The following is a 27,384-nucleotide window of genomic DNA, read 5'->3' as shown; positions in this document are numbered from 1 at the left end:
TGTGCAGCGCTCCCTCAGTACTGACCCTCTGACAGTGCAGCACTCCCTCAGTACTGACCCTCTGACAGTGCAGCACTCCCTCAGTACTGACCCTCTGACAGTGCAGCACTCCCTCAGTACTGACCCTCTGACAGTGCAGCACTCCCTCAGTACTGACCCTCTGACAGTGCAGCACTCCCTCGGTACTGACCCTCTGACAGTGCAGCACTCCCTCAGTACTGACCCTCTGACAGTGCAGCACTCCCTCAGTACTGACCCTCTGACAGTGCAGCGCTCCCTCAGTACTGACCCTCTGACAGTGCGGCACTCCCTCAGTACTGACCCTCTGACAGTGCAGCACTCCCTCAGTACTGACCCTCTGACAGTGCAGCTTTCCCTCAGTACTGGCTCTCTGACAGTGCGGCACTCCCTCAGTACTGAACCTCTGACAGTGCAGCACTCCCTCAGTACTGACCCTCTGACAGTGCAGCACTCCCTCAGTACTGACCCTCTGACAGTGCGGCACTCCCTCAGTACTGACCCTCTGACAGTGCGGCACTCCCTCAGTACTGACCCTCTGACAGTGCGGCACTCCCTCAGTACTGACCCTCTGACAGTGCAGCACTCCCTCAGTACTGACCCTCTGACAGTGCAGCACTCCCTCAGTACTGACCCTCTGACTGTGCTGCACTCCCTCAGTACTGACCCTCTGACAGTACAGCGCTCCCTCAGTACTGACCCTCTGACAGTGCGGCACTCCCCCAGTACTGACCCTCTGGCAGTGCGGCTCTCCCTCAGTACTGACCCTCTGACAGTGCGGCACTCCCCCAGTACTGACCCTCTGACAGTGCGGCACTCCCTCAGTACTGACCCTCTGACAGTGCAGCGCTCCCTCAGTACTGATCCTCTGACAGTGCAGCACTCCCTCAGTACTGACCCTCTGACAGTGCGGCACTCCCTCAGTACTGACCCTCTGACAGTGCAGCACTCCCTCAGTACTGACCCTCTGACAGTGCTGCACTCCCTCAGTACTGACCCTCTGACAGTGCGGCACTCCCTCAGTACTGACCCTCTGACAGTGCTGCACTCCCTCAGTACTGACCCTCTGACAGTGCAGCGCTCCCTCAGTACTGATCCTCTGACAGTGCAGCGCTCCCCCAGTACTGACCCTCTGGCAGTGCGGCTCTCCCTCAGTACTGACACTCTGACAGTGCAGCACTCCCTCAGTACTGACCCTCTGACAGTGCAGCACTCCCTCAGTACTGACCCTCTGACAGTGCAGCACTCCCTCAGTACTGACCCTCTGACAGTGCAGCACTCCCTCAGTACTGACCCTCTGACAGTGCAGCACTCCCTCAGTACTGACCCTCTGACAGTGCAGCACTCCCTCAGTACTGACCCTCTGACAGTGCAGCACTCCCTCAGTCCTGACCCTCTGACAGTGCGGCACTCCCTCAGTACTGACCCTCTGACAGTGCGGCGCTCCCTCAGTACTGACCCTCTCACAGTGCAGAACTGCCTCAGTACTGACCCTCTGACAGTGCGGCTCTCCCTCAGTACTGACCCTCTGACAGTGCAGCGCTCCCTCAGTACTGACCCTCTGACAGTGCAGCGCTCCCTCAGTACTGACCCTCTGGCAGTGCGGCTCTCCCTCAGTACTGACCCTCTGACAGTGCGGCTCTCCCTCAGTACTGACCCTCTGACAGTGCGGCACTTCGTCAGTACTGACCCTCTGACAGTGCGGCACTCCCTCAGTACTGACCCTTTGACAGTGCAGCACTCCCTCAGTACTGACCCTCTGACAGTGCAGCACTCCCTCAGTACTGACCCTCTGACAGTGCAGCACTCCCTCGGTACTGACCCTCTGACAGTGCAGCACTCCATCAGTACTGACCCTCTGACAGTGCAGCACTCCCTCAGTACTGACCCTCTGACAGTGCAGCGCTCCCTCAGTACTGACCCTCTGACAGTGCGGCACTCCCTCAGTACTGACCCTCTGACAGTGCAGCACTCCCTCAGTACTGACCCTCTGACAGTGCAACTTTCCCTCAGTACTGGCTCTCTGACAGTGCGGCACTCCCTCAGTACTGAACCTCTGACAGTGCAGCACTCCCTCAGTCCTGACTCTCTGACAGTGCAGCACTCCCTCAGTACTGACCCTCTGACAGAGCGGCACTCCCTCAGTTCTGACCCTCTGACTGTGCAGCACACCCTCAGTACTAACCCTCTGACAGTGCAGCACTCCCTCAGTACTGACCCTCTGACAGTTCAGCACTCCCTCAGTACTGACCCTCTGACAGTGCAGCACTCCCTCAGTACTGACCCTCTGACAGTGCAGCACTCCCTCAGTACTGAATCTCTGACAGTGCAGCCTCCCGCAGTACTGACCCTCTGACAGTGCAGCCCTCCCTCAGTACTGACCCTCTGCCAGTGCAGCACTCCCTCAGTACTGACCCTCTGACAGTGCAGCACTCCCTCAGTACTGACCCTCTGACAGTGCGGAACTCCCTCAGTACTGACCCACTGACAGTGCAGCACTCCCTCAGTACTGACCCTCTGACAGTGCAGCACTCCCTCAGTACTGACCCTCTGACAGTGCAGCACTCCCTCAGTACTGACCATCTGACAGTGCGGAACTCCCTCAGTACTGACCCTCTGACAGTGCGGCACTCCCTCAGTACTGACCCTCTGACAGTGCGGCACTCCCTCAGTACTGACCCTCTGACAGTGCGGCACTCCCTCAGTACTGACCCTCTGACAGTGCAGCACTCCCTCAGTACTGACCCTCTGACAGTGCGGCACTCTATCAGTACTGACCCTCTGACAGTGCGGCACTCCCTCAGTACTGACCCTCTGACAGTGCGGCTCTCCCTCAGTACTGACCCTCTGACAGTGCGGCACTCTCTCAGTCCTGACCCTCTGACAGTGCGGCACTTCCTCAGTACTGACCCTCTGACAGTGCAGCACTCCCTCAGTACTGACCCTCTGACAGTGCGGCACTCCCTCAGTACTGACCCTCTGACAGTGCAGCACTCCCTCAGTACTGACCCTCTGACAGTGCAGCACTCCCTCAGTACTGACCCTCTGACAGTGCAGCACTCCCTCAGTCCTGACCCTCTGACAGTGCAGCACTCCCTCAGTACTGACCCTCCGACAGTGCAGCACTCCCTCCGCACTGACCCTCTGACAGTACAGCACTCCCTCCGTACTGACCCTCTGACAGTGCGGCACTCCCTCAGTACTGACCCTCTGACAGTGCGGCACTCCCTCTGTACCGACCCTCTGACAGTGCAGCACTCCCTCAGTACTGACCCTCTGACAGTGCAGCACTCCCTCAGTACTGACCCTCTGACAGTGTGGCACTCCCTCAGTACTGACCCTCTGACAGTGCGGCACTCCCTCAGTACTGACCCTCTGACAGTGCGGCACTCCCTCAGTACTGACCCTCTGACAGTGCAGCACTCCCTCAGTACTGACCCTCTGACAGTGCGGCACTCCCTCAGTACTGTCCCTCTGACAGTGCGGCACTCCCTCAGTATTGACCCTCTGACTGGGCGGCACTCCCTCAGTACTGACCCTCTGACAGTGCAGCACTCCCTCAGTACTGACCCTCTGACAGTGCGGCACTCCCTCAGTATTGACCCTCTGACAGGGCGGCACTCCCTCAGTACTGACCCTCTGACAGTGCAGCACTCCCTCAGTACTGACCCTCTGACAGTGCATCGTCCCTCAGTACTGACCCTCTGACAGTGCGGCACTCCCTCAGTACTGACCCTCTGACAGTGCGGCATTCCCTCAGTATTGACCCTCTGACAGGGCGGCACTCCCTCAGTACTGACCCTCTGACAGTGCAGCACTCCCTCAGTACTGACCCTCTGACAGTGCGGCACTCCCTCAGTATTGACCCTCTGACAGGGTTGCACTCCCTCAGTACTGACCCTCTGACAGTGCAGCACTCCCTCAGTACTGACCCCCTGACAGTGCGGTGCTCCCTCAGTACTGACCCTCTGACAGTGCAGCACTCCCTCAGTACTGACCCTCTGACAGTGTGGCACTCCCTCAGTACTGACCCTCTGACAGTGCGACAATCCCTCAGTACTGACCCTCTGACAGTGCCGCACTCCCTCAGTACTGACCCTCTGACAGTGCGGCACTCCCTCAGTACTGACCCTCTGACAGTGCGGCACTCCCTCAGTACTGACCCTCTGACAGTGCAGCACTCCCTCAGTACTGACCCTCTGACAGTGCAGCACTCCCTCAGTACTGACCCTCTGACAGTGCGGCACTCCCTCAGCACTGATCCTCTGACAGTGCGGCACTCCCTCAGTACTGACCCTCTGACAGTGCGGCACTCCCTCAGTACTGACCCTCTGACAGTGCAGCACTCCCTCAGTACTGACCCTCTGACAGTGCAGCACTCCCTCAGTACTGACCCTCTGACAGTGCGGCACTCCCTCAGTACTGACCCTCTGACAGTGCAGCACTCCCTCAGTACTGACCCTCTGACAGTGCGGCACTCCCTCAGTACTGACCCTCTGACAGTGCGGCACTCCCTCAGTACTGACCCTCTGACAGTGCGGCCCTCCCTCAGTACTGACCCTGTTACGGTGCAGGTTTAAGAGACTGGTGAGGCAGAGAAATGGTGAGTACAATCCTCCAAACTTCATTTCCAGATTACCTCTTTGTCTGCGCGCTGGTAGCATTTCAGTTTATATCCCATCGGGTTGCAGTAGAGGTTGATTCTATTCATCTTGGCCAGGTCCAGCAGGTAGATGATCAGCTGGATAGCTGTGATTACAACCCCGAGGAGGCTGCAGGCTAGACAGACTTTGAGCTGCAAGACAGAGAGCTCGGTTACAGAGGAGCTCGCGGAGTCCTGTGAGCGATGCCCATGGCTTAAAGCGGAGAACGGAGCGACGGCGAATTCCGCAACAGGCCTGGCGGGCGAGCGCGTCACCTGTCTCCTCGTCACCACCGTCCCCAGAACCTCTCGACGGTTAATTGCCGGCCTCGAGTTCCCCGCTCCCAGCGCCCACACAATCACCCCGTTGCTATGGGGCAGAAGGAGGCCATTTGCCCCGTGGTGTCTGCGCCTGCTCTTCCAGCGGGCACCGTAACTCGCTCCCCGAACTCCTCCCCGTCCCCCTGCCCATTTTCCTGTTCAGATAGTCATCGAAAACCCTCTTGAAAGCTTCGATTGAACCTACCTCGACCACACATCCGGGCGCGCATTTCAGGTGCAAACCACTCGCTGTGTGACAATGGGGTTCATGCGGGTGGGGGGGGGGGGCTGCACGTAGGTGTGCGCATGGCAGACGTGCCAGTATCCCTGGCAAGAGGAAGGCCTAAATTGCCAGTCAGTCAGCTCCAGGGTCCTGGGTCAACCCCCGGGGTATCTATGGCCTCTCACACCTTCAGGAACTCACTGAGGATTTGGACCACTGAAACTAAAGTTGCTCGTGGCTTGAGATAGCTTGGGAGACGGACCTTGCTGAAAGGGGAGATGTTGCTGAAGCTTTTATTTTGTTGCACTCATCAGGTCAAATGTAAGAATACCAAATTTCAAACCAGCGTAACAATTTACACTAACAATCCTCAGGCTGCTAATGGCTACATCAGCGAGATAATCAGACGAGCTGGTGACACGGCTCGTTTACGTTTGCTCGGAGTTCATGCACTGGAATGCATCCGCGCAAACAAAAGGAATATGTCCAAGCCTCACGCACTTTTTAAATGACCGGTGAGCTGGAGGAATCTATCTTTGCCCGCTTTCTCCATGGCAGTTTCTCGCCCGGTCGGATTAGTTTTTCCGACCTTTCCTCCAGTAGGGCAAATTGTTCTGCTTCTTTGGAATTTGGCGATTCTCGGGCGCGCGTATTCAGTGGGCCCGGAACGGGATTCCCGCTGGATGGCCAATTAACGGGCAAGTGATGGGCAGGCGTGGGGACAGGGGAGGGTGGTGGCTGGCGTCTCCAGTGCACACCCTCGGGGAGCTGCTGCCCTGCGAAAAATAAATATTGACGGAAAAAGGACTGTCGAGGCAGCACAATCAATCGGCAACATTGATCATCGGGGGCATTTCTCAATGGTCTTTCAGCCATCGACGGTTCATTGCCCCATTGACAGTTCATTGCCACATTGACAGTTCATTGCCACATTGACAGTTCATTGCCACATTAACAGTTCATTGCCACATTGACAATTCATTGCCACATTGACAGTTCATTGCCACATTGACAGTTCATTGCCACATTGACAGTTCTTTGCCACAGAGATAAAAGCGGGCAACTATTGGTTCCTTCCCCCAGATCCCCGGTCAATTGAACGCAATTTTAGGTGGCCCATTTGCTTTTGCGTTTGGCGGGCGGCGCCACATCAAATTGCGCCCTACGTTCCAGCAGAGTGACAAGGAGCAGCGACCATTTATTTTACTTACAAGCACTTTGCGAGGTTGGTTTTCACTGATGATTGCGAGGAAGCCTGAGATGCCCAACTGTAAGAGAAATGAACAAAGGATTGGTCACTTTGAGGGGGGAAACGTTCGAGGAACATTGGTCACAGTGAAGCACACGCGTGTAGACCTGTCCCGCTCTGAGCTGCACACACGTCTCTCTGTATCGATGGACGGACAAGCCCTCAGGCGCCAAGTTGGCTGCTGCCCCAACTCAAGGCAAGGCTACCAGCCAAGTGCTGGGAAATGGGATTAGAACGGATAGGTTCTTGATGGCCGCCACAGTTACTATGGACCGAAGGGCCTCATTCTGTGCTCAATGGCTCTAATTGAGACCCCTCAACGTTCAATATTTGGATTCTTGAAGGCCATTTCCTGTCAGCCACAAGGTTCAGGATGAGAGGAGGATTGACCTTACGTGGAGGAAGCCTGGAATTCGGTGGGTTTAGGTCTCTCTGGCGGGATAAGGAGGTTGGCCGACACCCTTGGAAGCCGCCTTCTGAAGTCTTTCGCCCTCCCCCATTCACCGCCCCGTAACGTCCATTGGCCCCAAGACCTCACTCCCCGACCGGCTTCTCTCCTGAGGCCCTGATCGCCCCCTTCACGTCCCCTCTGAGGGCCTCTCTGCCCTGGGACCCTTTGAACTTACCCAGGCCTCAGTCACCCTGCGGCTGTACCTCCTCTGCGCCTGCTCACAGCAGTGTAGGGCAGTCTGATTGGCTGACAGCGGTTTACGGTGCGATTGCCTCCCGGGTGAGGGGCGTCAAGTAACGGACTTGGTGAATGTGAATTGGTGTGGGGCACGTTGAGTCGAGAAAAGTGTATGTGAGTTAGCGAGTGAGTGTGTGGCTGCGAGGGTGTGTCTGTGAGTGTGAGTAAGTGTGTGTGAGTCTGTGAGTGTGTGTCTGTGAGTGATTGTGTGTGTGAGCATGTATGCGTCCCTGTGAGTGTGTTCCTGTGTCTGTATGTGAGTGTGTGTGAGTGGTTGAGTGAGTCCATGTGAGTAGGTGAGTGAGAGTTGTGTGCATGCATGTGAATGCGTGAGTGTGTTTGTGTATGAACGAGTTTGTGTGTGCGAGAAGGTATCGATGAGTGTGTGCGTGTGTGAATGGGTGCCAATATGTGTGCATGTGAGTCTGTGTGTGCACATTTTAGTGTGTGTCATAGATTATCATAGAATTTACAGTGCAGAAGGAGGCCATTCGGCCCATCGAGTCTGCACCGGCTCTTGGAAAGAGCACCCTACCCAAGGTCAACACCTCCACCCTATCCCCATAACCCAGTAACCCCACCCACCACTAAGGGCAATTTTAGACACTAAGGGCAATTTATCATGGCCAATCCACCTAACCTGCACATCTTTGGACCGTGGGGGGAAACCGGAGCACCCGGAGGAAACCCATGCGCACACGGGGAGGATGTGCAGACTCCGCACAGTCAGTGACCCAAGCCGGAATCGAACCTGGGACCCTGGAGCTGTGAAGCAATTGTGCTATCCACAATGCTACCGTGCTACCGTGTGCGCGTGCAAGCGCGTGAGTGTGTTTGTGTGAACGTATGTGCGCGTTTGTGTGATTGTGTGTTTTTGTGTGGGATAGAGTGTCATGAGAATGTTGCTTTAAGAAATGCTTGGCTGCTCATATTACTGCAGTGATGTCAGAGAGTGGGTGGAGCTGCACTGCCTGTCAGCTTTTTACTTTCATTTTAGGCTGTTTGCTGCAGGGTGTGTTTTAGTTTTGTTTTCAGTGTTGGAGCTGAAGCCAGACAGAGCAGGTGTACTGTTGATCTCTCTGCCGTGAAAAGACTATCTCTTGATCATTTGGTGAATTATAAATGTTCTCAGTAGTGAATGTAAACCTGATGTGCTTCTGTTAAAAGGTGTTTCTTTTGTCTTTTGGATGTTGTTTGGGAAGTTATTAAGGATTACTTAGTCTTGTATTCTTTGGGGGTTGTATTTGAATTAATGTTTGCTAAGATGTTCACTGTATGTTTTAAAAAGGTTAACTTGAGTTCATAGAATAAACATTGTTTTGCTTTAAAAAATACTTTTCCATTTCTGCTGTCCCACACCTGTAGAGTGGGCCGTGCGCTCCCAATACCATAGGTTCTTTACCCAGAGAGTAGGTTCTTTACCCAGAGAGTAGTGGGGGCATGGAATGCACTGCCTGTGGAAGTAGTTGAGTCGGAAACATTAGGGACCTTCAAGCAGCTATTGGATAGGTACATGGATGACGGTAAAATGATATAGTGTAGATTTATTTGTTCTTAAGGGCAGCACGGTAGCATTGTGGATAGCACAATGCTTCACAGCTCCAGGGTCCCAGGTTCGATTCCAGCTTGGGTCATTGTCTGTGCGGAGTCTGCACGTCCTCCCCGTGTTTGCGTGGGTTTCCTCCGGGTGCTCCGGTTTCCTCCCACAGTCCAAAGATGTGCGGGTTAGGTGAATTGGCCAATGATAAATTGCCCTTAATGTCCAAATTGCCCTTGGTGTTGGGTGGAGGTGTTGAGTTTGGGTATGGTGCTCTTTCCAAGAGCCGGTGCAGACTCGATGGGCCGAATGGCCTCCTTCTGCACTGTAAATTCAATGATAATCTATGATTAATCTAGGACAAAGGTTCGGCACAACATCGTGGGCCGAAGGGCCTGTTCTGTGCTGTATTTTCTATGTTCTATGTTCTATACCGCAATCTAGTAAAAGTTGTGGGTCAGGTGAACTCCATGATATACTTTGGGGTTCTCGATACCCTGGCCCATAACAAGAGAGAGAGGCAGACAGTTGGATATGTGAGAGCATCGATTATGGTGTGTGTCAGTGTATATTTGAGTGTATGCATGTGAGTGTGCGTTTACGTGAGAGTGCAAGTGTGAGTCAGTGCGTGTGAGTTGTGTTTACATGAAGGTGAGTGTGTGTTCACGTGAGGGTGTATGTGTGCGAGTGTGTGTGAATGTGTATGTTCGTGTGCGTGATTGTGTTTGTGTGTATACAAGTGTGTAAATGAGTGAGAGCATGGTAGCACAGTGGTTAGCACAATTGCTTCACAGCTCCAGGGTCTCAGGTTCAATTCCCGGCTTGGGTCACTGTCTGTGCGGAGTCTGCACGTTATAGAACATTGAAGATACAGTGCAGAAGGAGGCCATTCGGCCCATCAAGTCTGCACCGACCCCCTTAAACCCTCACTTCCTCCCTATCCTTGTAACCCAATAACCCCTCCTAAACTTTTTGGTCACTAAAGGCAATTTATCACGGCCAATCCACCTAACCTGCACGTCTTTGGACTGTGGGAGGAAACCGGAGCACCCGGAGGAAACCAACGCACACACGGGGAGAACGTGCAGACTCCGCACAGACAGTGACCCAGCGGGGAATCGAACCTGGGACCCTGGCGCTGTGAAGCCACAGTGCTATCCACTTTGTGCTGCCCGTAACGTTCTCCCCGTGTGTGCGTGGGTTTCTTCCGGGTGCTCTGGTTTTCTCCCACAGTCCGAAGATGTGCAGGTTAGGTGGATTGGCCGTGATAAATTGCCCCTTAGTGTCCAAAATTGCCCTTAGTGTTGGGTGGGGTTACTGGGTTATGGATAGGGTTGGGGTGTGGGCTTGGGTAGGGTGCTCTTTCCAAGAGCCGGTGCAGACTCGATGGGCTGAATGGCCTCCTTCTGTACTGTAAATTCTATGTTTCTATGAGAGTGTGGCAGTGTGTATGTCTGTCTAGGTGAGTGTGTGTGTATATTTGAGTGGATGTATATTTGAGTGTGAGTGTGCATACTTGAGTGTGTATTTAAGTGAGTGTGTGTGAGTGCATGTGTATGAGTGTGTGAGCACATTTGAATGTGTTTATGAGTGTGTATATGTGAGTGTGTTTGCGGGTGTGTTTGTGTGAGTGTGTGTGTGTACAAGAGTGTCGATGAGTGAGTGTGCCAGTTTGTCTGCACAAGTCTGAGTGTGTATTATGTGAATGTGCGTATGAATGTATGTGAGTGCATCTGCGAGGGTGTGTCAGTACATCAGTGAGTGTGCGCGTGTGTGTGAATGTGTGTGCGTATGAGTGTCGATGAGTGTGTGTAACGGTTTCTAGGTACGTGTGAGCTCGTGTGTGTGTGTGAGTGTGCGTATGAATGTGAGTGTGTGTACGTGTGTGTATGTATCAGTGTGAGCTTTTTAGTCACTTACAGGGTGCTGGTGTCACTGGCTTGTGGTGAACCGCTGTAATAGGAGATGTGAGGTAGGACCTGGACTACAGGTTCGCCGGTAGCCCCTGCCGGCTGGCTCTGCCCAGGGAGAACTGTATAAACATGCGTGACCTCCAGTGCCCTGCCATTTCGCCAGCTGCAGCAGGAGGCCACGCATCTGACTGTAATAAAGCCACAGTTGTACCCAATCTGCGTCTTTGTGCAATTGATCTTTGCTCGACCTATTTATTGCCCTATCCCAAGTTACCCCTTCAGAGGGTGGTGGGGAGCTGCCTTCTTGAACCTCTGCAGTCCCTGAAGTGTAGGTGCACCCACTGTGCTGTCAGAGAGGGAGTTCCAGGATGTTGTGCAGACTTGTAAGGGGAAAGTAGTGGCATGGATAGAGGATTGGTTAATTAATAGAAAGCAAAGAGTGGGGATTAATGGGTGTTTCTCTGGTTGGCAATCAATAGCTAGTGGTGTCCCTCAGGGATCAGTGTTGGGCCCACAACTGTTCACAATTTACATAGATGATTTGGAGTTGGGGTCCAAGGGCAATGTGTCCAAGTTTGCAGACGACACTAAGATGAGTGGTGAAACAAAAAGTGCAGAGGATACTGGAAGTCTGCAGAGGGATTTGGATCGGCTAAGTGTCTGGCAGATGGAATACAATGTTGACAAATGTGAGGTTGTCCATTTTGGTAGGAATAACAGCAAAAGGGATTATTATTTAAATGCTAAAATATTAAAACATGCTGCTGTGCAGAGAGACCTGGGTGTGCTAGTGCATGAGTCGCAAAAAGTTGGTTTGCAGGTGCAACAGGTGATTAAGAAGGCAAATGGAATTTTGTCCTTCATTGCTAGAGGGATGGAGTTTAAGACTAGGGAGGTTCTGCTGCAATTGTATAAGGTGTTAGTGAGGCCACACCTGGAGTATTGTGTTCAGTTTTGGTCTCCTTACTGGAGAAAGGACGTACTGGCACTGGAGGGTGTGCAGAGGAGATTCACTAGGTTAATCCCAGAGCTGAAGGGGTTGGATTACGAGGAGAGGTTGAGTAGACTGGGACTGTACTCGTTGGAATTTAGAAGGATGAGGGGGGATCTTATAGAAACATATAAGATTATGAAGGGAATAGATAGGATAGATGCGGGCAGGTTGTTTCCACTGGCGGGTGAAAGCAGAACCAGGGGGCATAGCCTCAAAATAAGGGGAAGTAGATTTAGGACTGAGTTTAGGAGGAACTTCTCCACCCAAAGGGTTGTGAATCTATGGAATTCCTTGCCCAGTGAAGCAGTAGAGGCTCCTTCATTAAATGTTTTTAAGATAAAGATAGTTTTTTGAAGAATAAAGAGATTAAGGGTTATGGTGTTCGGGCCGGAAAGTGGAGCTGAGTCCACAAAAGACCAGCCTTATCTCATTGAATGGTGGAGCAGGCTCGAGGGGCCAGATGGCCGACTCCTGCTCCTAGTTCTTATGTTCTTATGTTGCCCCGGCAACAGTGAAGGAACGGCCGATATATTTCCCAGTCGGGGTGGTGAGTGACTCGGAGGGGAGCCTCCAGGTGGTGGGGTTCCCGGGTATCTGCTGCTCTTGTCCTTCTAGATGGAGGCGGGCGTGGGTTTGGAAGGTGCTGCCTGAGGAACCTCGGTGAGTTGCTGCTGTGCATCTTGTAGATGGGACACACGGCTGACACTGTGCGTCGGGGGGGGGGTGGGAGTGAATGTTTGTGGAAGGGGAGCAATCAAGCGGGGCTGCTTTGTCCTGGATGGTGTCGAGCTTCTCGAGCGTTGTCGGAGCTGCGCTCATCCAGGCAAGTGGAGAGTTTCCCTCACACTCCTGACTTGTGCCTTGTCGATGGGCGACAGGCTTTGGGGGGGGTCAGGAGGTGAGTTACTCTCCGCAGGATTCCCAGCCTCTGACCTGCTCGTGTGTGTGTGTGTGTGTGTGTATGTGTCAATGTTCGTCTGTGAGAGTCTATACATGTGGATATATGTGAGTGTATGGAAGTGTGAAAGAGAGTGTGAGTGAGAGAGAGAGATAGAGAGAGTAATAAGGAAATCAGAAAAACAATCAAACTCACCAGCACAGCAGTGTAAAACGGAGTCCCAGTCTTGATCACCATTGAGTTGATCAGCCAGAAAAGCGTAAGTTCCAGTACAAAGAGAATTATTCCCAACAGAACCAAAGCAACCTGCAAATTAAGCAAATTCCAGCAGTAAGAGCCACAGGAAAATTCATCAAACCAGCCTGTGACACAGGAACAGGAGGAGGTCCCATTCAGCCCCTTCTCCAGCCTGTTACACAGGAACAGGAGGCCCCATTCAGCCCCTTCTCCAGCCCGTTACACAGGAACAGGAGGAGGCCCCATTCAGCCCCTTCTCCAGCCCGTTACACAGGAACAGGAGGCCCCATTCAGCCCCTTCTCCAGCCTGTTACACAGGAACAGGAGGAGGCCCCATTCAGCCCCTTCTCCAGCCCGTTACACAGGAACAGGAGGAGGCCCCATTCAGCCCCTTCCCCAGCCTGTTACACAGGAACAGGAGGAGGCCCCATTCAGCCCCTTCTCCAGCCCGTTACACAGGAACTGGAGGAGGCCCCATTCAGTCCCTTCTCCAGCCTGTTACACAGGAACAGGAGGCCCCATTCAGCCCCTTCTCCAGCCTGTTACACAGGAACAGGAGGAGGCCCCATTCAGCCCCTTCTCCAGCCCGTTACACAGGAACAGGAGGAGGCCCTATTCAGCCCCTTCTCCAGCCTGTTACACAGGAACAGGAGGAGGCCCCATTCAGCCCCTTCTCCAGCCTGTTACACAGGAACAGGAGGAGGCCCCATTCAGCCCCTTCTCCAGCCTGTTACACAGGAACAGGAGGAGGCCCCATTCAGCCCCTTCTCCAGCCCGTTACACAGGAACAGGAGGAGGCCCCATTCAGCCCCTTCTCCAGCCCGTTACACAGGAACAGGAGGAGGCCCCATTCAGCCCCTTCTCTAGTTTCTTACAGCACTGTGAGGATTGTATGATGCCATTAACATTCATGATGGTTATTCACTAATTAAATAGTATCCAAGCGAGACAGAACAGAGACTGGGAGGCAAAGGGAGTGAGACAGTGAAAGAAAGAGACCCAGAGAGTGAGAGAATGAGACACACAGATACGGAGAGGGAGGCAACCAAAGGAAGGACTGAGGGAAGAATGGAGAGGAACACAGAGAATGAGAGACAGAGAAAGTGAAAGAGATAGAGAGAGAGACTGATGCGACCATCAATTCACTCAAGGACTCGTGTTGGAGTAAAACAATGGTTTTAATTAACTATCCACTTTGCTTGCCTGCGACTGGTACATACTGAGGACAGTCCCACAGGCCACCTACTCTTATACTCCTTCAAAGGGGCGGAGCCATGGGCGGAGCCCGTACATGCTGCAACATCCTCCAACACCTCCCCCTGTGGGTGAAGCCATACAATGGCCCACTGATAAAACCCACAGGGTTAATAACATAGAACATAACTGGTGAATTAACTGTATTTACATTCACCACATTCACCCCCTGTTTAAAAATGAAGTCCGGCGGGTGTGACGGGCTCATAGATTCAGTCGGTCCGGTCGCCGGATTATACGCTGCGACCGCCGAAGCGCTGGTGTTGCAGCCGTTTCAGGTGGCTGGGGAAGTGGGTCCGGAGCAGGCACAGGCGGGGAGTCCGGGAGCAGCTCTTCCTGAGCTTCATCCCTGCGGACTGGTGTGCCGGGTGGAAGGGAGCGCGGGAGCCAAATGGGCGCGGGGGCGCTGGGCATGGGAGAAAGAGCGGGGTACAGCGCGGGGGGTACTGTGGACGTAGTGGTGGCGGAGCCTGCGGGCGCAAGGTCTCGGAGGGAGACGGTATCCTGTCGACCATCGGGGTGCTCAACATATGCGTAGTGCGGGTTTGAGTGCAGGAGCTGGACCCTCTCTACCAGGGGCTCGGTCTTATGGGTCCGAACGTGTTTCCGGAGGAGAACCGGACCCGGTGTCATCAGCCAGGGTGGGAGCGAGGCCCCTGAGGTAGTCCCCCTGGGGAAAATAAACAAGGAGGAGTCTGGTTTGTGGCCGTGCAAAGGAGGGACCTAATAGAGTGGAGCGCATCGGGGAGGACTTCCTGCCAGTGGGACACCGGGAGATTCCTGGACCGCAGGGTCAGTAGGATGGTCTTCCAGACCGTCGCGTTCTCCCTCTCCACATGCCCGTTTCCCCTGGGGCTATAACTGGTAGTCCTGCTCGAAGCAATACCCTTACTGAGCAGGTACTGACGCAGTTCGTCGCTCATGAACGACGAGCCCCGGTCACTGTGGACATAACTGGGGAAACCAAACAGGGTGAAGACACTATGCAGGGCTTTAATGACGGCGGACGTGGTCATATCGGGGCAGGGGATGGCAAACGGGAAGCGGGAGAACTCATCAATAATATTGAGAAAGTGGGTATTGCGATTATTCGAGGGGAGGGGCCCTTTGAAATCGATACTGAGGCGTTCAAAGGGCCGGGATGCCTTTACCAGATGGGCCTTATCCGGTTGATAGAAGTGCGGTTTACACTCTGCACAGATCTGGCAGTCCCTGGTTATAGCTCTGACCTCCTCAGTGGAGTAGGGCAGGTTGCGGGCCTTGATGTAATGGATAAGCCGGGTGACCCCCGGGTGGCAGAGGTCATCGTGGATAGCCCGTAGTCGGTCATCTTGCGCACTGGAGCATGTGCCGCGGGACAGGGCATCTGGGGGCTCATTGAGCTTCCCAGGACGATATACTATATCGTAGTTATAGGTGGAGAGTTCAATCCTCCACCTCAAGATCTTATCGTTCTTGATCTTGTCCCGCTGCGTATTGTCGAACATGAAGGCAACCGATCGTTGGTCGGTGACGAGGGTAAACCTCCTACCAGCGAGATAGTGCCCCCAGTGCCGCACGGCTTCCACAATGGCTTGGGCTTCTTTTTCGACCGAGGAGTGTCGAATTTCGGAGGTGGTGAGGGTGCGGGAAAAAAACGCTACCGGTCTGCCTGCTTGGTTGAGGGTGGCGGTGAGAGCGACCGCTGAGGCGTCGCTCTCCACCTGGAAGGGGACGGACTCATCCACCGCGCGCATTGCCGCTTTGGCGATGTCCGCCTTGATGCAGCTGAAGGCCTGGCGGGCCTCGGCTGCCAGTGGGAAGATGGTGGCCTTGATTAGTGGGCGGGCTTTGTCCGCACACTGGCGGACCCACTGGGCGTAGTAGGAAAAGAACCCGAGGCACCTCTTCAGGGCCTTGGGGCAGTGGGGGAGAGGGAGTTGCAGGAGGGGCGCATACGGTCAGGGTCGGGTCCTGGAACCCCGTTTTCCACGACGTAGCCGAGGATGGCTAATCTGGTTGTGCGGAAAACGCATTTCTCCTTGTTGTACGTAAAGTTTAGGGTTTGGGCGGTTTGGAGAAATCTCTGGAGGTTGGCGTCGTGGTCCTGCTGATCATGGCCGCAGATGGTGACGTTGTCCAAGTACGGAAACGTGGCCCGCAGCCCGTACCGGTCCACCATTCGGCCCATCGTTCTTTGGAACACCGAAACCCCGTTCGTGACGCCAATGGGGACCTGGAGGAAATGGAAAAGGCGGCCGTTTGCCTCAAACGCCGTGTAGTGGCGGCCCTCCGGGCGGGTTGGGAGCTGGTGGTACGCAGAGTTCAGATCCACCGTGGAGAACACCCAGTAGTGCGCGATCTGATTGACCATGGCTGCAATCCGGGGAAGGGGGCATGCATCGAGTTGCGTAAACCGGTTAATGTCAGGCTGTAATCGGCCACCATCCGGAGCTTCTCCCCGGTCTTGGCGACCAACACCTGAGCTCTCCAGGGGCTGTTGCTGGCCTCGATGATTCCTTCCCGCAAGAGTCGCAGGACCTCAGACCTAATAAATATTCTGTCCTGCATGCTATATCGCCTGCTGCGAGTGGCTACTGGCTTGCAATCAGCGGTGAGATTAGCGACGAGGGAAGGAGGGTCGACTCTCAGAGTGGCGAGGCTGCACACAGTGAGTGGGGGCAGGGGTCCGCCAAAACTAAGCGTCAGGCTCTTGAGATTACATTGAAAATCGAGCCCTAAAAGGAGGGGGGCGCAGAGGTCTGGGAGCACGTACAGCTGGAAATTAGTGTACTCCGCGCCCTGGACCGCTAAGGTTACCGTAGTTTTGTACCGAGTGAGACCCGGAGGCGAGGGAAATTGTTTGTTGCGCCGGGAATATCGGGAGCGAGCAGCGGCTTACCAGATCCGGGTGGATGAAACTCTCAGCGTTCCCGGAGTCGAACAGGCAAGGTGTCTCGTACCCGTTAACCCGGACGGCCATCGTTGAGCTCTTGAGGTACTTGGGTCGCGACTGGTCCAAGGTGACTGCGCTGAGTTGAGGGTAACCGGCGGCGTGGTCGGCTGTGCTGAGCCGGCCCCCCGGTGACCGTCCGAGCAGGTCGTACGCGTCGAGCGGTGTAGCAGATGGCGTCCAGGATGGCGGCCCCCGTTGATCAAGCGTGGCGGGCGTCGGGGAAGATGGCGTCCAAGATGGCGGCCCCCATGGATCGCACGTGGCCAGCCGCGTGGGGGAGGATGGCCAAAATGGCGGCCCCCGTGAGTCGCACGTGCTGTGCGGAGTCGGAGTGGGCAGGTACGCTGCCATATTGCGAGGCCTGCGGGCCCGAGAGTCGGTAGTCCGGGCCTGAGGCTTGGCGAGGCAGGCCTTGGCAAAGTGCCCTTTTCGGCCGCAACTGTTGCAGTGGGCATTGCGGGCCGGGCAGTGTCGAGGGTGTTGAGGCTGGCCGCAAAAATAACAAGGCAAACCCCCCACGATGAGCGGGTGGACGCGCAGCACAGGATCGGGGCTAGGCCGACCCCGGAGTGGGTGCGGGAGGATAGAGAGCTCCCACGGCACAGGCCCGCTCGTGGATCGGTGGGCCCCGATCGCGGGCCAGGCCACCGTGGGGGCTCCTCCAGGGGCCAGATCCCTCCGCGCCCCCCCCCCCCCCCAGGACCCCGGCGGGGCCGGCCGTAAAAGGGCGGCCACTCGGCCCATCGCAAGCCGGAGAATCGCCGGGGGGGGGGGGGGCGCTGCCAGCAGCCGCCGATCGGCAGAGACAATGACTGAGGCAGAAGAGAGAGAGAGTCAAACAGAGAGTCAGACAGACAGACAGGGAGACAGACAGACAGACAGGGAGACAGACAGACCAAGAGCAGAGACAGAGAGAGATCGAAACGCCAGTGATGTAAGATAGAGCGAGTGAGACAGATTGAGGGGCAGAGAGAGACGACGGACAATCGAAAACAGAGACTAAAAGACCAGGAGACAGGGAGAGAGAGAGAGAGAGAGAGAGAGACAAGAGAGACAGATAGAGATAGAGAGAGAAGCAGACAGTCGGATAGAGACACGGACAGACAAGACGATGGAGAGAGAGAGAGAGAGAGACAGGACAATGTGGTAAACCACTGCTGCACCTGTATTAGGGGATGTACGGTAGGGCCTGTACTTACAGGTTCGCCGGTAGCCCCTGCCTGCTGGCTCCGCCCAGGAGGCGGGGTATAAATATGCGTGTCCTCCAGCCAGCAGCCATTTCGCCAGCTGCTGTGGGAGGCCACACATCTGACAGCAATAAAGCCTCAGCTGGATTCAACTATCGCCTTCGTCCAATTGATCGCGCCTCAGGAAACAAGAGTCTGGGAGGGAGAGAGAGGAAAGCAGACAGATAAAGAGACAGGAATACTGAATGAGAGAGGGAGAGACGAAGCAACAGAGAGGCACAAGGAGAGAGAGAGAGATAGCGACAGTGGGAGTGACCGAGAGACAGCGAGGAAGAGGCGTGGATCTCAGGGGGAACAGAGACAGAGATTCGTACCCCCATCGATTTTGGCTCCCAGGCGCGGTATCTTTGGAGAGCGTCTGGCATCTTGCTGTGCACGGCGGAGCTGGCAGCTGGCTGGGGGTTAGCACTCCCCCCTGCCGGCGTCCCTGGTGATGCCATGGCGATCCTGTGAGAATAAAAATACAATTGTCATTGGCACGGTGAAGGTGCATTCTCTGGGCAGGGGGGCCACGGGCCTGTTGTGTGTTGTGACTGACCCCCGCTGACGATGACCCCCCCCCCCCCCTCCCCGACACCCCCTCCTCACTGAGAGGCAGCAATGGGCCGGGAGTGGGGAGGGAGGGGGCTGGAAAACACAGGCCAGGAGGGAGTATCCACTCCCAATTCCCACATAAATACACTTCGATTATTTGCGATGCTGACATTAAAGAAATTCTTCTGCACTTTCTCCAGCTCATTTCACAATGTTTGTGTTTTCCCAGCCAATAATCAGCGTCGGTCTGAGGCGTGGTCACTGCGGGATCGTTAACACCCAGCGCAGAGGGTCAGAGGGCCTTGGTGCGCTCCCACAGTACTGACCCTCTGACAGTTCAGCACTCCCTCAGTACTGATCCTCTGACAGTTCAGCACTCCCTCAGTACTGATCCTCTGACAGTGCGGCACTCCCTCAGTACTGACCCTCTGACAGTGCAGCACTCCCTCAGTACTGACACTCTGACAGTGCAGCACTCCCTCAGTACTGACCCTCTGACAGTGCGGCACTCCCTCAGTACTGACCCTCTGACAGTGCAGCACTCCCTCAGTACTGACACTCTGACAGTGCAGCACTCCCTCAGTACTGACCCTCTGACAGTGCGGCACTCCCTCAGTACTGACCCTCTGACAGTGCAGCACTCCCTCAGTACTGACCCTCTGACAGTGCGGCACTCCCTCAGTACTGACCCTCTGATAGTGCAACACTCCCTCAGTACTGACCCTCTGACAGTTCAGCACTCCCTCAGTACTGACCCTCTGATAGTGCAACACTCCCTCAGTACTGACCCTCTGACAGTTCAGCACTCCCTCAGTACTGACCCTCTGACAGTGCAGCATTCCCTCAGTACTGACCCTCTGACAGTGCGGCACTCCCTCAGTACTGACCCTCTGACAGTGCAGCACTCCCTCAGTACTGACCCTCTGACAGTGCGGCACTCCCTCAGTACTGACCCTCTGACAGTGCAGCACTCCCTCAGTACTGACCCTCTGACAGTGCGGCACTCCCTCAGTACTGACCCTCTCTGACAGTGCGGCACTCCCTCAGTACTGACCCTCTGACAGTGCGGCACTCCCTCAGTACTGACCCTCTCTGACAGTGCGGCACTCCCTCAGTACTGACCCTCTGACAGTGCGGCACTCCCTCAGTACTGACCCTCTGACAGTGCAGCACCCCCTCAGTACCGACCCATCACGGACCGGAGAATCGCCGGGGGTGGAGAATTCGGGACACGGCGGGGGCGGGATTCACGCCGGCCCCCGGCGATTCTCCGACCCGGTGGGGGGTCGGAGAATCACGCCCCAGGGGTCACAGTCTGAGGATCCGGGGTAGACCATCAAGGACAGAGATGAGGAGACATTTCTTCACCCAAAGAGTGGTCGGCCTGTGGGATTCATTCCCACAGGAGGTCGTTGAGGCCAAAACATTGCATGTTTTGAAGAAGCAGTTAGATACAGCACTTGGGTTACAGAGGGGAAGGCAGGCAGGGGGTTGGGGTCTCCGGAACCTGATGTATTACTCCAGGGCGGCGAATTTGGAGAAGGTGCGGAGCTGGGTCAGAGGGGTGGATTCCCCGTGGGTCAGAATGGAGGAGAGTTTGTGTACGTGGTCGGGATTGAAAGCACGGGCGACAGCGCCGCTCCCGATAGTCCCGGGAAGATACTCCGGGAGTCCGGTAATAGCCAACACTTTGGGTTGGGGGCAGGGTCAAGGGAAATGCCGATTCGGGGGAACCACAGATTTGAGCCAGGGAGGTGGGATGGAAGTTTTCGGGAATGGGAGGAGAAGGGGATTAAGACGCTAAAAGATTTGTTTCTTGGGGTCGGTTTGCAGGATTGAGGGAGCTGGAAGCGAAGTATGGGCTGGAGCAGGGGGAAATGTTTAGGTACATGCAGGTTCGAGATTTTGCCAGAAAGGAGGTACAGAGGTTACCGGTGGAGCCGGCCTCCACATTGCTGGGGGAGGTGTTGACGACAAGGGGACTGGAGAAGGAGGCAGTGTCGGCAGTTTACGGAGCTATTTTGGAAGAGGAGAAGGCACCACTGGAAGGGATCAAAGCAAAGTGGGAGGAAGAGCTGGGAGAGGATATGGAGGAGGGGGTCTGGTGTGAGGTGCTCCGGAGGGTGAATGCCTCCACCTCGTGCGCGAGGTCGGGGCTGGTACAGCTGAAGGTGTTGTACAGAGCACATCTCACGAGGGCGAGGATGAGCCGATTCTTTGAAGGAGTAGAAGATGTGTGTGAAGTTGCGGGGGAGGCCCCGCTAATCACGTTCATATGTTTTGGTCCTGCCCAAAGCTGGAGGATTACTGGAAGGAGGTTTTTAGGGTAATTTCTAAAGTGGTGCACGTGAAACTGGACCCGGGCCAGAGAAGGGGAAAGCAGGGAGAGAGAGAAGAAGAAAGAGGGAGAGAGAGAAGAGGAAAGAGGGAGAGGGAGAAGAGGAAAGAGGGAGATGGAGAAGAGGAAAGAGGGAGAGAGAGAGAAGAGGAAAAAGGGAGAGAGAGAAGAGAAAAGAGAGAGAGAGGGAAGAGGGAGGGAGAGAAGAGGAAAGAGGGAGAGGGAGAGAAGAGGAAAAAGGGAGAGAGAGAAGAGAAAAGAGGGAGAGAGAGAAGAGGGAGAGAGAAGAGGAAAGAGGGAGAGAGAGAAGAGGAAAGAGGGAGAGATTCAGAAGAGGGAGAGAGAGAAGAGGGAAGAGGGAGAGATAGAAGAGGAAAGAGGGAGAGAGAGAAGAGGAAAGAGGGAGAGAGAGAAGAGGAAAGAGGGAGAGAGAGAAGAGGGAGGGCGAGAAGAGGAAAGAGGGAGAGAGAGAAGGGGAAAGAGGGAGAGAGAGAAGGGGAAAGAGAGAAAAGAGGAAAGAGAGAGAAGAGGAAAGAGGGAGAGAGAGAAGGGGAAAGAGGAAGAGAGAAAAGGGGAAAGAGAGAGAAGAGGAAAGAGAGAGAGAAGAGGGAAGAGGGAGAGAGGGGGGGAAAAGGGAGTGAGAGACGAGGAAAATGGAGAGAGAGAAGAGGAAAGAGGAAGAGAGAAAAGAGAAGGGGAAAGAGGGAGAGAGAGAAGAGAAAAGCAGGGTGAGAGAGAAGAGGGAAGAGGGAGAGAGAGAAGAGGAAAAGGGAGAGAGAGAAGAGGAAAGAGGAAGAGAGAAAAGGGGAACGAGAGAGAAGAGGAAAGAGAGAGAGAAGAGGGAAGAGGGAGAGAGAGGGGGAAAGGGAGTGAGAGAAGAGGAAAGAGGGAGATAGAGAAGAGGAAAGAGGGAGACAGAGAGGAAGAAAGCAGGGAGAGAGAGAAGGGGAAAGAGGGAGAGAGAGAAGTGGAAAGAGGGAGAGAGAAGAGAGGAAAGAGGGAGAGAGAGAAGAGGAAAGAGGGAGAGAGAGAAGAGGAAAGAGGGAGAGAGAGAGGAAGAAAGAGGGAGAGAGAGAAGAGGAAAGCAGGGAGAGAGAGAAGAGAAAAGCAGGGAGAGAGAGAAGAGGAAAGAGGGAGAGAGAGAAGAGAAAAGCAGGGAGAGAGAGAAGAGGAAAGAGGGAGAGAGAGAAGAGGAAAGAGGGAGAGAGAGAAGAGGAAAGCAGGGAGAGAGAGAAGAGGAAAGAGGGAGAGAGAGAAGAGGAACGAGGGAGAGAGAGAAGAGGAAAGAGGGAGAGAGAGAAGAGGAAAGAGGAAGAGAGAGAAGAGGAAAGAGGGAGAGAGAGAAGAGGAAAGCAGGGAGAGAGAGAAGAGGGAGAGAGAGAAGAGGAAAGAGGGAGAGAGAGAAGAGGAAAGAGGGAGAGAGAGAAGAGGAAAGCGGGAGAGAGAGAAGAGGAAAGAGGGAGAGAGAGAAGAGAAAAGCAGGGAGAGAGAGAAGAGGAAAGAGGGAGAGAGAGAAGAGAAAAGCAGGGAGAGAGAGAAGAGGAAAGAGGGAGAGAGAGAAGAGAAAAGCAGGGAGAGAGAGAAGAGGAAAGAGGGAGAGAGAGAAGAGGAAAGAGGGAGAGAGAGAAGGGGAAAGAGGGAGAGGGAGAAGAGGAAAAAGGGAGAGAGAGAAGAGGAAAGCAGGGAGAGAGAGAAGAGGAAAGAGGGAGAGCGAGAAGAGAAAAGCAGGGAGAGAGAGAAGAGGAAAGAGGGAGAGAGAGAAGAGAAAAGCAGGGAGAGAGAGAAGAGGAAAGAGGGAGAGAGAGAAGAGGAAAGAGGGAGAGAGAGAAGGGGAAAGAGAGAGAAGAGGAAAGAGGGAGAGAGAGAAGGGGAAAGAGGGAGAGGGAGAAGGGGAAAGAGGGAGAGGGAGAAGAGGAAAAAGGGAGAGAGAGAAGAGGAAAGCAGGGAGAGAGAGAAGAGGAAAGAGGGAGAGAGAGAAGAGAAAAGCAGGGAGAGAGAGAAGAGGAAAGAGGGAGAGAGAGAAGAGAAAAGCAGGGAGAGAGAGAAGAGGAAAGAGGGAGAGAGAGAAGAGGAAAGAGGGAGAGAGAGAAGGGGAAAGAGAGAGAAGAGGAAAGAGGGAGAGAGAGAAGAGGAAAGAGGGAGAGAGAGAAGAGGAAAGCAGGGAGAGAGAGAAGAGGAAAGAGGGAGAGAGAGAAGAGAAAAGCAGGGAAAGAGAGAAGAGGAAAGAGGGAGAGAGAGAAGAGAAAAGCAGGGAGAGAGAGAAGAGGAAAGAGGGAGAGAGAAGAGGAAAGAGGGAGAGAGAGAGAAGGGGAAAGCGGGAGAGAGAGAAGAGGAAAGAGGGAGAGAGAGAAGAGGAAAGAGGGAGAGAGAGAAGAGGAAAGAGGGAGAGAGAGAAGAGGAAAGAGGGAGAGAGAGAAGAGGAAAGAGGGAGAGAGAGAAGAGGAAAGAGGGAGAGAGAGAAGGGGAAAGCGGGAGAGAGAGAAGAGAAAAGCAGGGAGAGAGAGAAGGGGAAAGAGGGAGAGAGAAGAGAAAAGCAGGGAGAGAGAGAAGGAGAAAGAGGGAGAGAGAGAGAAGTGAAAAGCAGGGAGAGAGAGAAGAGGAAAGAGGGAGAGAGAGAAGGGGAAAGCGGGAGAGAGAGAAGAGGAAAGAGGGAGAGAGAGAGAAGTGAAAAGCAGGGAGAGAGAGAAGGGGAAAGAGAGAGAGAGAGAGCGGACTGTTTGAGCGACAGTATGCGATGCTGATTGTAAGGATGGTGTAGGGTTAAACAATCCCACACAGTAAAGCTCCCACACCCAGCTGGTTACTCACTGTGAAGTACCGAATCCAACGTCCCGACAAGCTTCCCAATTTACACCGAGGTTCCCAAACAAACTTCACCAACTTCCAGCAACATTCGATCAGGCTGCACACCGACCAACTAAAGGAGGTCAGTCGGAATATTCCTCATAGTCCACAAGGCAAACGCTCTCCAAGTCAGCTTTACTCCGTCCTGGGAGCAATGGGTTCACATCCTTGTTCAGCTGGGTTCCATTTAACTCCCAGCTCATTAACTGAGCGAGGGTAAACAGTTCCACAACACAGTGAAATCTGTTGCAATCTCTCAATTCTCCACTGGCTTAACTGGTAAGCTCCACCTAGTGCTGCTCTCGCGCACTTTCATCGACTTAAAAACCTCGATCAGGCCACCTCCTCAGTTTACTCCCAGAATCATACAATTTACAGAGCATAAAGAGGCCATTCGGACCATCGAGTCTGCACCGGCCCTTGGAAAGGGCACCCTACCTAAGCCCATGCCTCCACACTATCCCCGTAACCCCACCGAACCTTTGTTGTGGACAAGGGCAATTTATCATGGCCATCTAACCTGCACATCTTTGGACTGTGGGAGGAAACCGGAGCACCCGGAGGAAACCCACGCACACACGGGGAGGACGTGCAGACTCCGCACAGTCACCCAAGCCGGGAATCGAACCTGGGCCTGAGCTAACCACTGTATTACCATGCTGCCCCATGGTAAAGTTGCCATAGTCCCGGTACGGGAATTGAACCTGCTGAGCTGGCCCCGCTCTCCATCACAAACCAGCTATCTAGCCAAGCGAGCTAAGCTGTCCCTCGTTACCAGATAAAACAGCCAAGCCTCTATAAACTTCACCGATAGGAGTTACGTATCCCTCTAAATGAGTTCCTTCTGCACTTCTGTCTGTCTCTCTCCCTGTCTCTCGTGCAATGCAATCAATCTCGCCCGATCGTCCAATGAATGTCTATCCAGATTTCGGGGATCTTCCACAGCCAACCTACAAGAGGTGTCATCAACGCTGAGGGAAATATTTGGTTTGTTTTTAATCACTAAACACTCTCCAATCCCTCCAGCTTTACATTCTCTCTTGTCCTGCTCATGGTTACGTTCAGTGACTAGCATAGATGATGGTTCAATGTTCTCAGAGTCGGTTGGCTGTGTTTGCATCATTTGACCATGTGGTAGTCTGTGTAGAGGTATTACGGTACCTGGTAATGCTGGAACACCATTGGTAGATATTGTATGTTTCCCATTGGTCAAGCTGTATGGTAGCTCCGCCCTGCAAGGCGGGGTATAAGAGCCCGTGCCGCCCCAGCAGCCTTCTTTCTGTACCTGAGCTGCTGGGGGAAACATCTAGCTTATTAAAGCCTTCAGTTGGACTACAACCTCGCTTTAGTGGTCATTGATTGTGCATCAGACCATAAGACATTGGGGCAGAATTAGGCCACTCGGCCCATCGAGTCTGCTCCGCCATTCAATCATGGCTGATATTGTTCTCATCCCCATTCTCCTGCCTTCTCCCCATAACCCCTGATCTCCTTATTAATCAAGAACCTATCTATCTCTGTCTTAAAGACGCTCAGCGATTTGGTCTCCACAGCCTTCTGCGGCAAAGAGTTCCACAGATTCACCACCCTCTGGCTGAAGAAATTCCTCCTTATCTCTGTTTTAAAGGATCGTCCCTTTAGTTTGAGATTGTGTCCTCTGGTTCCAGTTTTTCCTACTAGTGGAAACATCCTCTCCACGTCCACTCTATCCCGGCCTCGCAGTATCCTGTAAGTTTCAATAAGATTCCCCCTCATCCTTCTAAACTCCAACGAGTATAGACCCGGAGTCCTCAAACGTTCCTCATACGACAAGCTCTTCATTCCGGGGATCATTCTTGTGAACCTCCTCTGGACCCTTTCCGAGACCAGCACATCCTTCCTTAGATACGGGGCCCAAAACTGCTCACAATACTCCAAATGGGGTCTGACCAGAGCCTTATACAGCCTCAGAAGTACATCCCTGGTCTTGTATTCTAGCCCTCTCGACATGAATGCGAACATTGCATTTGCCTTCCTAACTGCCGACTGAACCTGCACATTAACCTTCAGAGAATCGTGAACAAGGACTCCCAAGTCCCTTTGTGCTTCTGATTTCCGAAGCATTTCCCCATTTGGAAAATAGTCTATGCCTAAATTCCTCCTTCCAAAGTGCAGAACTTCACACTTTTCCACATTGTATTCCATCTGCCACTTCATTGCCCGCTCTCCGAGCCTGTCCAAGTCCTTCTGCAGCCCCCTTGCTTCCTCAATAGTACCTGCCGCTCGACAGATCTTTGTGTCATCTGCAAACTTAGCGACAGTGCCTTCAGTTCCTTCTTCCAGACCACTCCTTGTTTTACAGCTTTAACCTCCTCATCGGTTTTCATACTCACAGTCGAGGCAGGAAAACTGGCGCAAAATGGCCACCGATTCACCATGAGCCCTGAGCATTTCCGGTTCCGTGCCGTGCTTCATGGCGGACTCAGCCCCCGGACCGCACAAGTAGTGCGTGCCCCGGACCACATTTCCACTGTTTCTCTTTACTTTCACAGTCAGAGGATGCAACGTTATTTGCTCCATGACCTTTCTGGTTGTTGCGGACAGAAGTGGAGGCAGAATGACGACAGGGCTCCCCATCCTCCTTCCTCGTAACTGATTCCTGCCGGGATAGGGATTCAGGGAGTAGAGACAGTAATTGAAGTTATCGGGCGTGATTCTCCCAGCCCTGCGCCGGGCCGGAGAATCCCCGAAACCGCCCCGCGCCGCCCACGACGCCGGCGCGCGATGCTCCGAGGTGCGGAGAATCGCCGCCATTCGCGGGCCGCTGTCCGCGGCCGGGCCGCCGATTGTCCGGCCCGGATGGGCCGCGCGGAAACGGCAGAGACCCCGCCGCCGTTCACCCCTGCTCGCAGCCGGCAGGAACTCTGCGCGTAGGGTCGGGGGGCGGCCTCTGGGGCAGGAAAAAGCGCTCCTTCACCGGGGAGCGGGGGGGGGGGGGGCCTCCGTAGGAGTCTGACCCGCGATCGGGGCCCACCGATCGGCGGACCGGCCTCTCCCCCCCCCCCGGCCTACTTTGTTGCACGGCCGGCTCCTGAACCTCCTTCTATGTTGCGTCGGGGCCGGCGTGCTGAAGACGTCCCCCGCGCATGCGCCGGTCGGCGCGGCGGCCATTTGGCGCCGGGAAGGGAGTCTGGAGCGGCGTGAACCTGTGGGGGCCAGAATCCGTACTCCACGAGCCTGTTTCGCGACGTCGTTCACGAACACATAGTCTCCATTTCAGAGAATCGCACCCATTGTATGCACTGTCTTGAGTTGTCTGGTTTAAGGAGTAACTGTCAGCTACTTTCAGGTGTGAGGTTACTATTGTGCTAATGTTATGGGCCAGGGCTTAGAAACTCCAAAGTGTATTGTGGAGTTCACCTGGCAGCACGGTAGCACAGTGGTTAGCACTGTGGCTTCACAGCGCCAGGGTCCCAGGTTCGATTCCGGCTTGGGGTGACTGTCTGTGCGGAGCCTGCACGTTCTCCCCGTGT

At 54.4% G+C, this 27,384-nt stretch overlaps 1 protein-coding gene across 5 annotated transcripts in view; it reads right to left on the bottom strand.

The window, feature by feature from the left end:
- Positions 1–24,116, bottom strand: part of LOC140410122 (uncharacterized) — a 129,310-nt gene extending 105,194 nt beyond the window's left edge. For all 5 annotated transcript variants that reach the window (XR_011940504.1, XM_072498072.1, XM_072498073.1 and 2 more), the window contains exons 1-5: positions 23,837–24,116; positions 18,471–18,603; positions 12,679–12,789; positions 6,416–6,472; positions 4,658–4,813 (exon numbers count right to left, since the gene is read on the bottom strand). Coding sequence is in view for 4 of the 5 variants with exons in the window: in XM_072498072.1 (XP_072354173.1) it covers positions 4,658–4,813; positions 6,416–6,472; positions 12,679–12,789; positions 18,471–18,596 (450 nt within the window). In the remaining variant the exon portion in view is untranslated. The remainder of the gene's footprint in view (positions 1–4,657; positions 4,814–6,415; positions 6,473–12,678; positions 12,790–18,470; positions 18,604–23,836) is intronic.
- Between the last annotated feature and the right edge of the window lie 3,268 nt (positions 24,117–27,384).

Source organism: Scyliorhinus torazame, chromosome 4, assembly GCF_047496885.1.
Source record: "Scyliorhinus torazame isolate Kashiwa2021f chromosome 4, sScyTor2.1, whole genome shotgun sequence".
In the NCBI taxonomy this organism is placed as follows: Eukaryota; Metazoa; Chordata; class Chondrichthyes; order Carcharhiniformes; family Scyliorhinidae; genus Scyliorhinus; species Scyliorhinus torazame.
The sequence above is the reverse complement of the archived record's forward strand: the minus strand, read 5'-3'. Positions and strand labels throughout refer to the sequence as shown.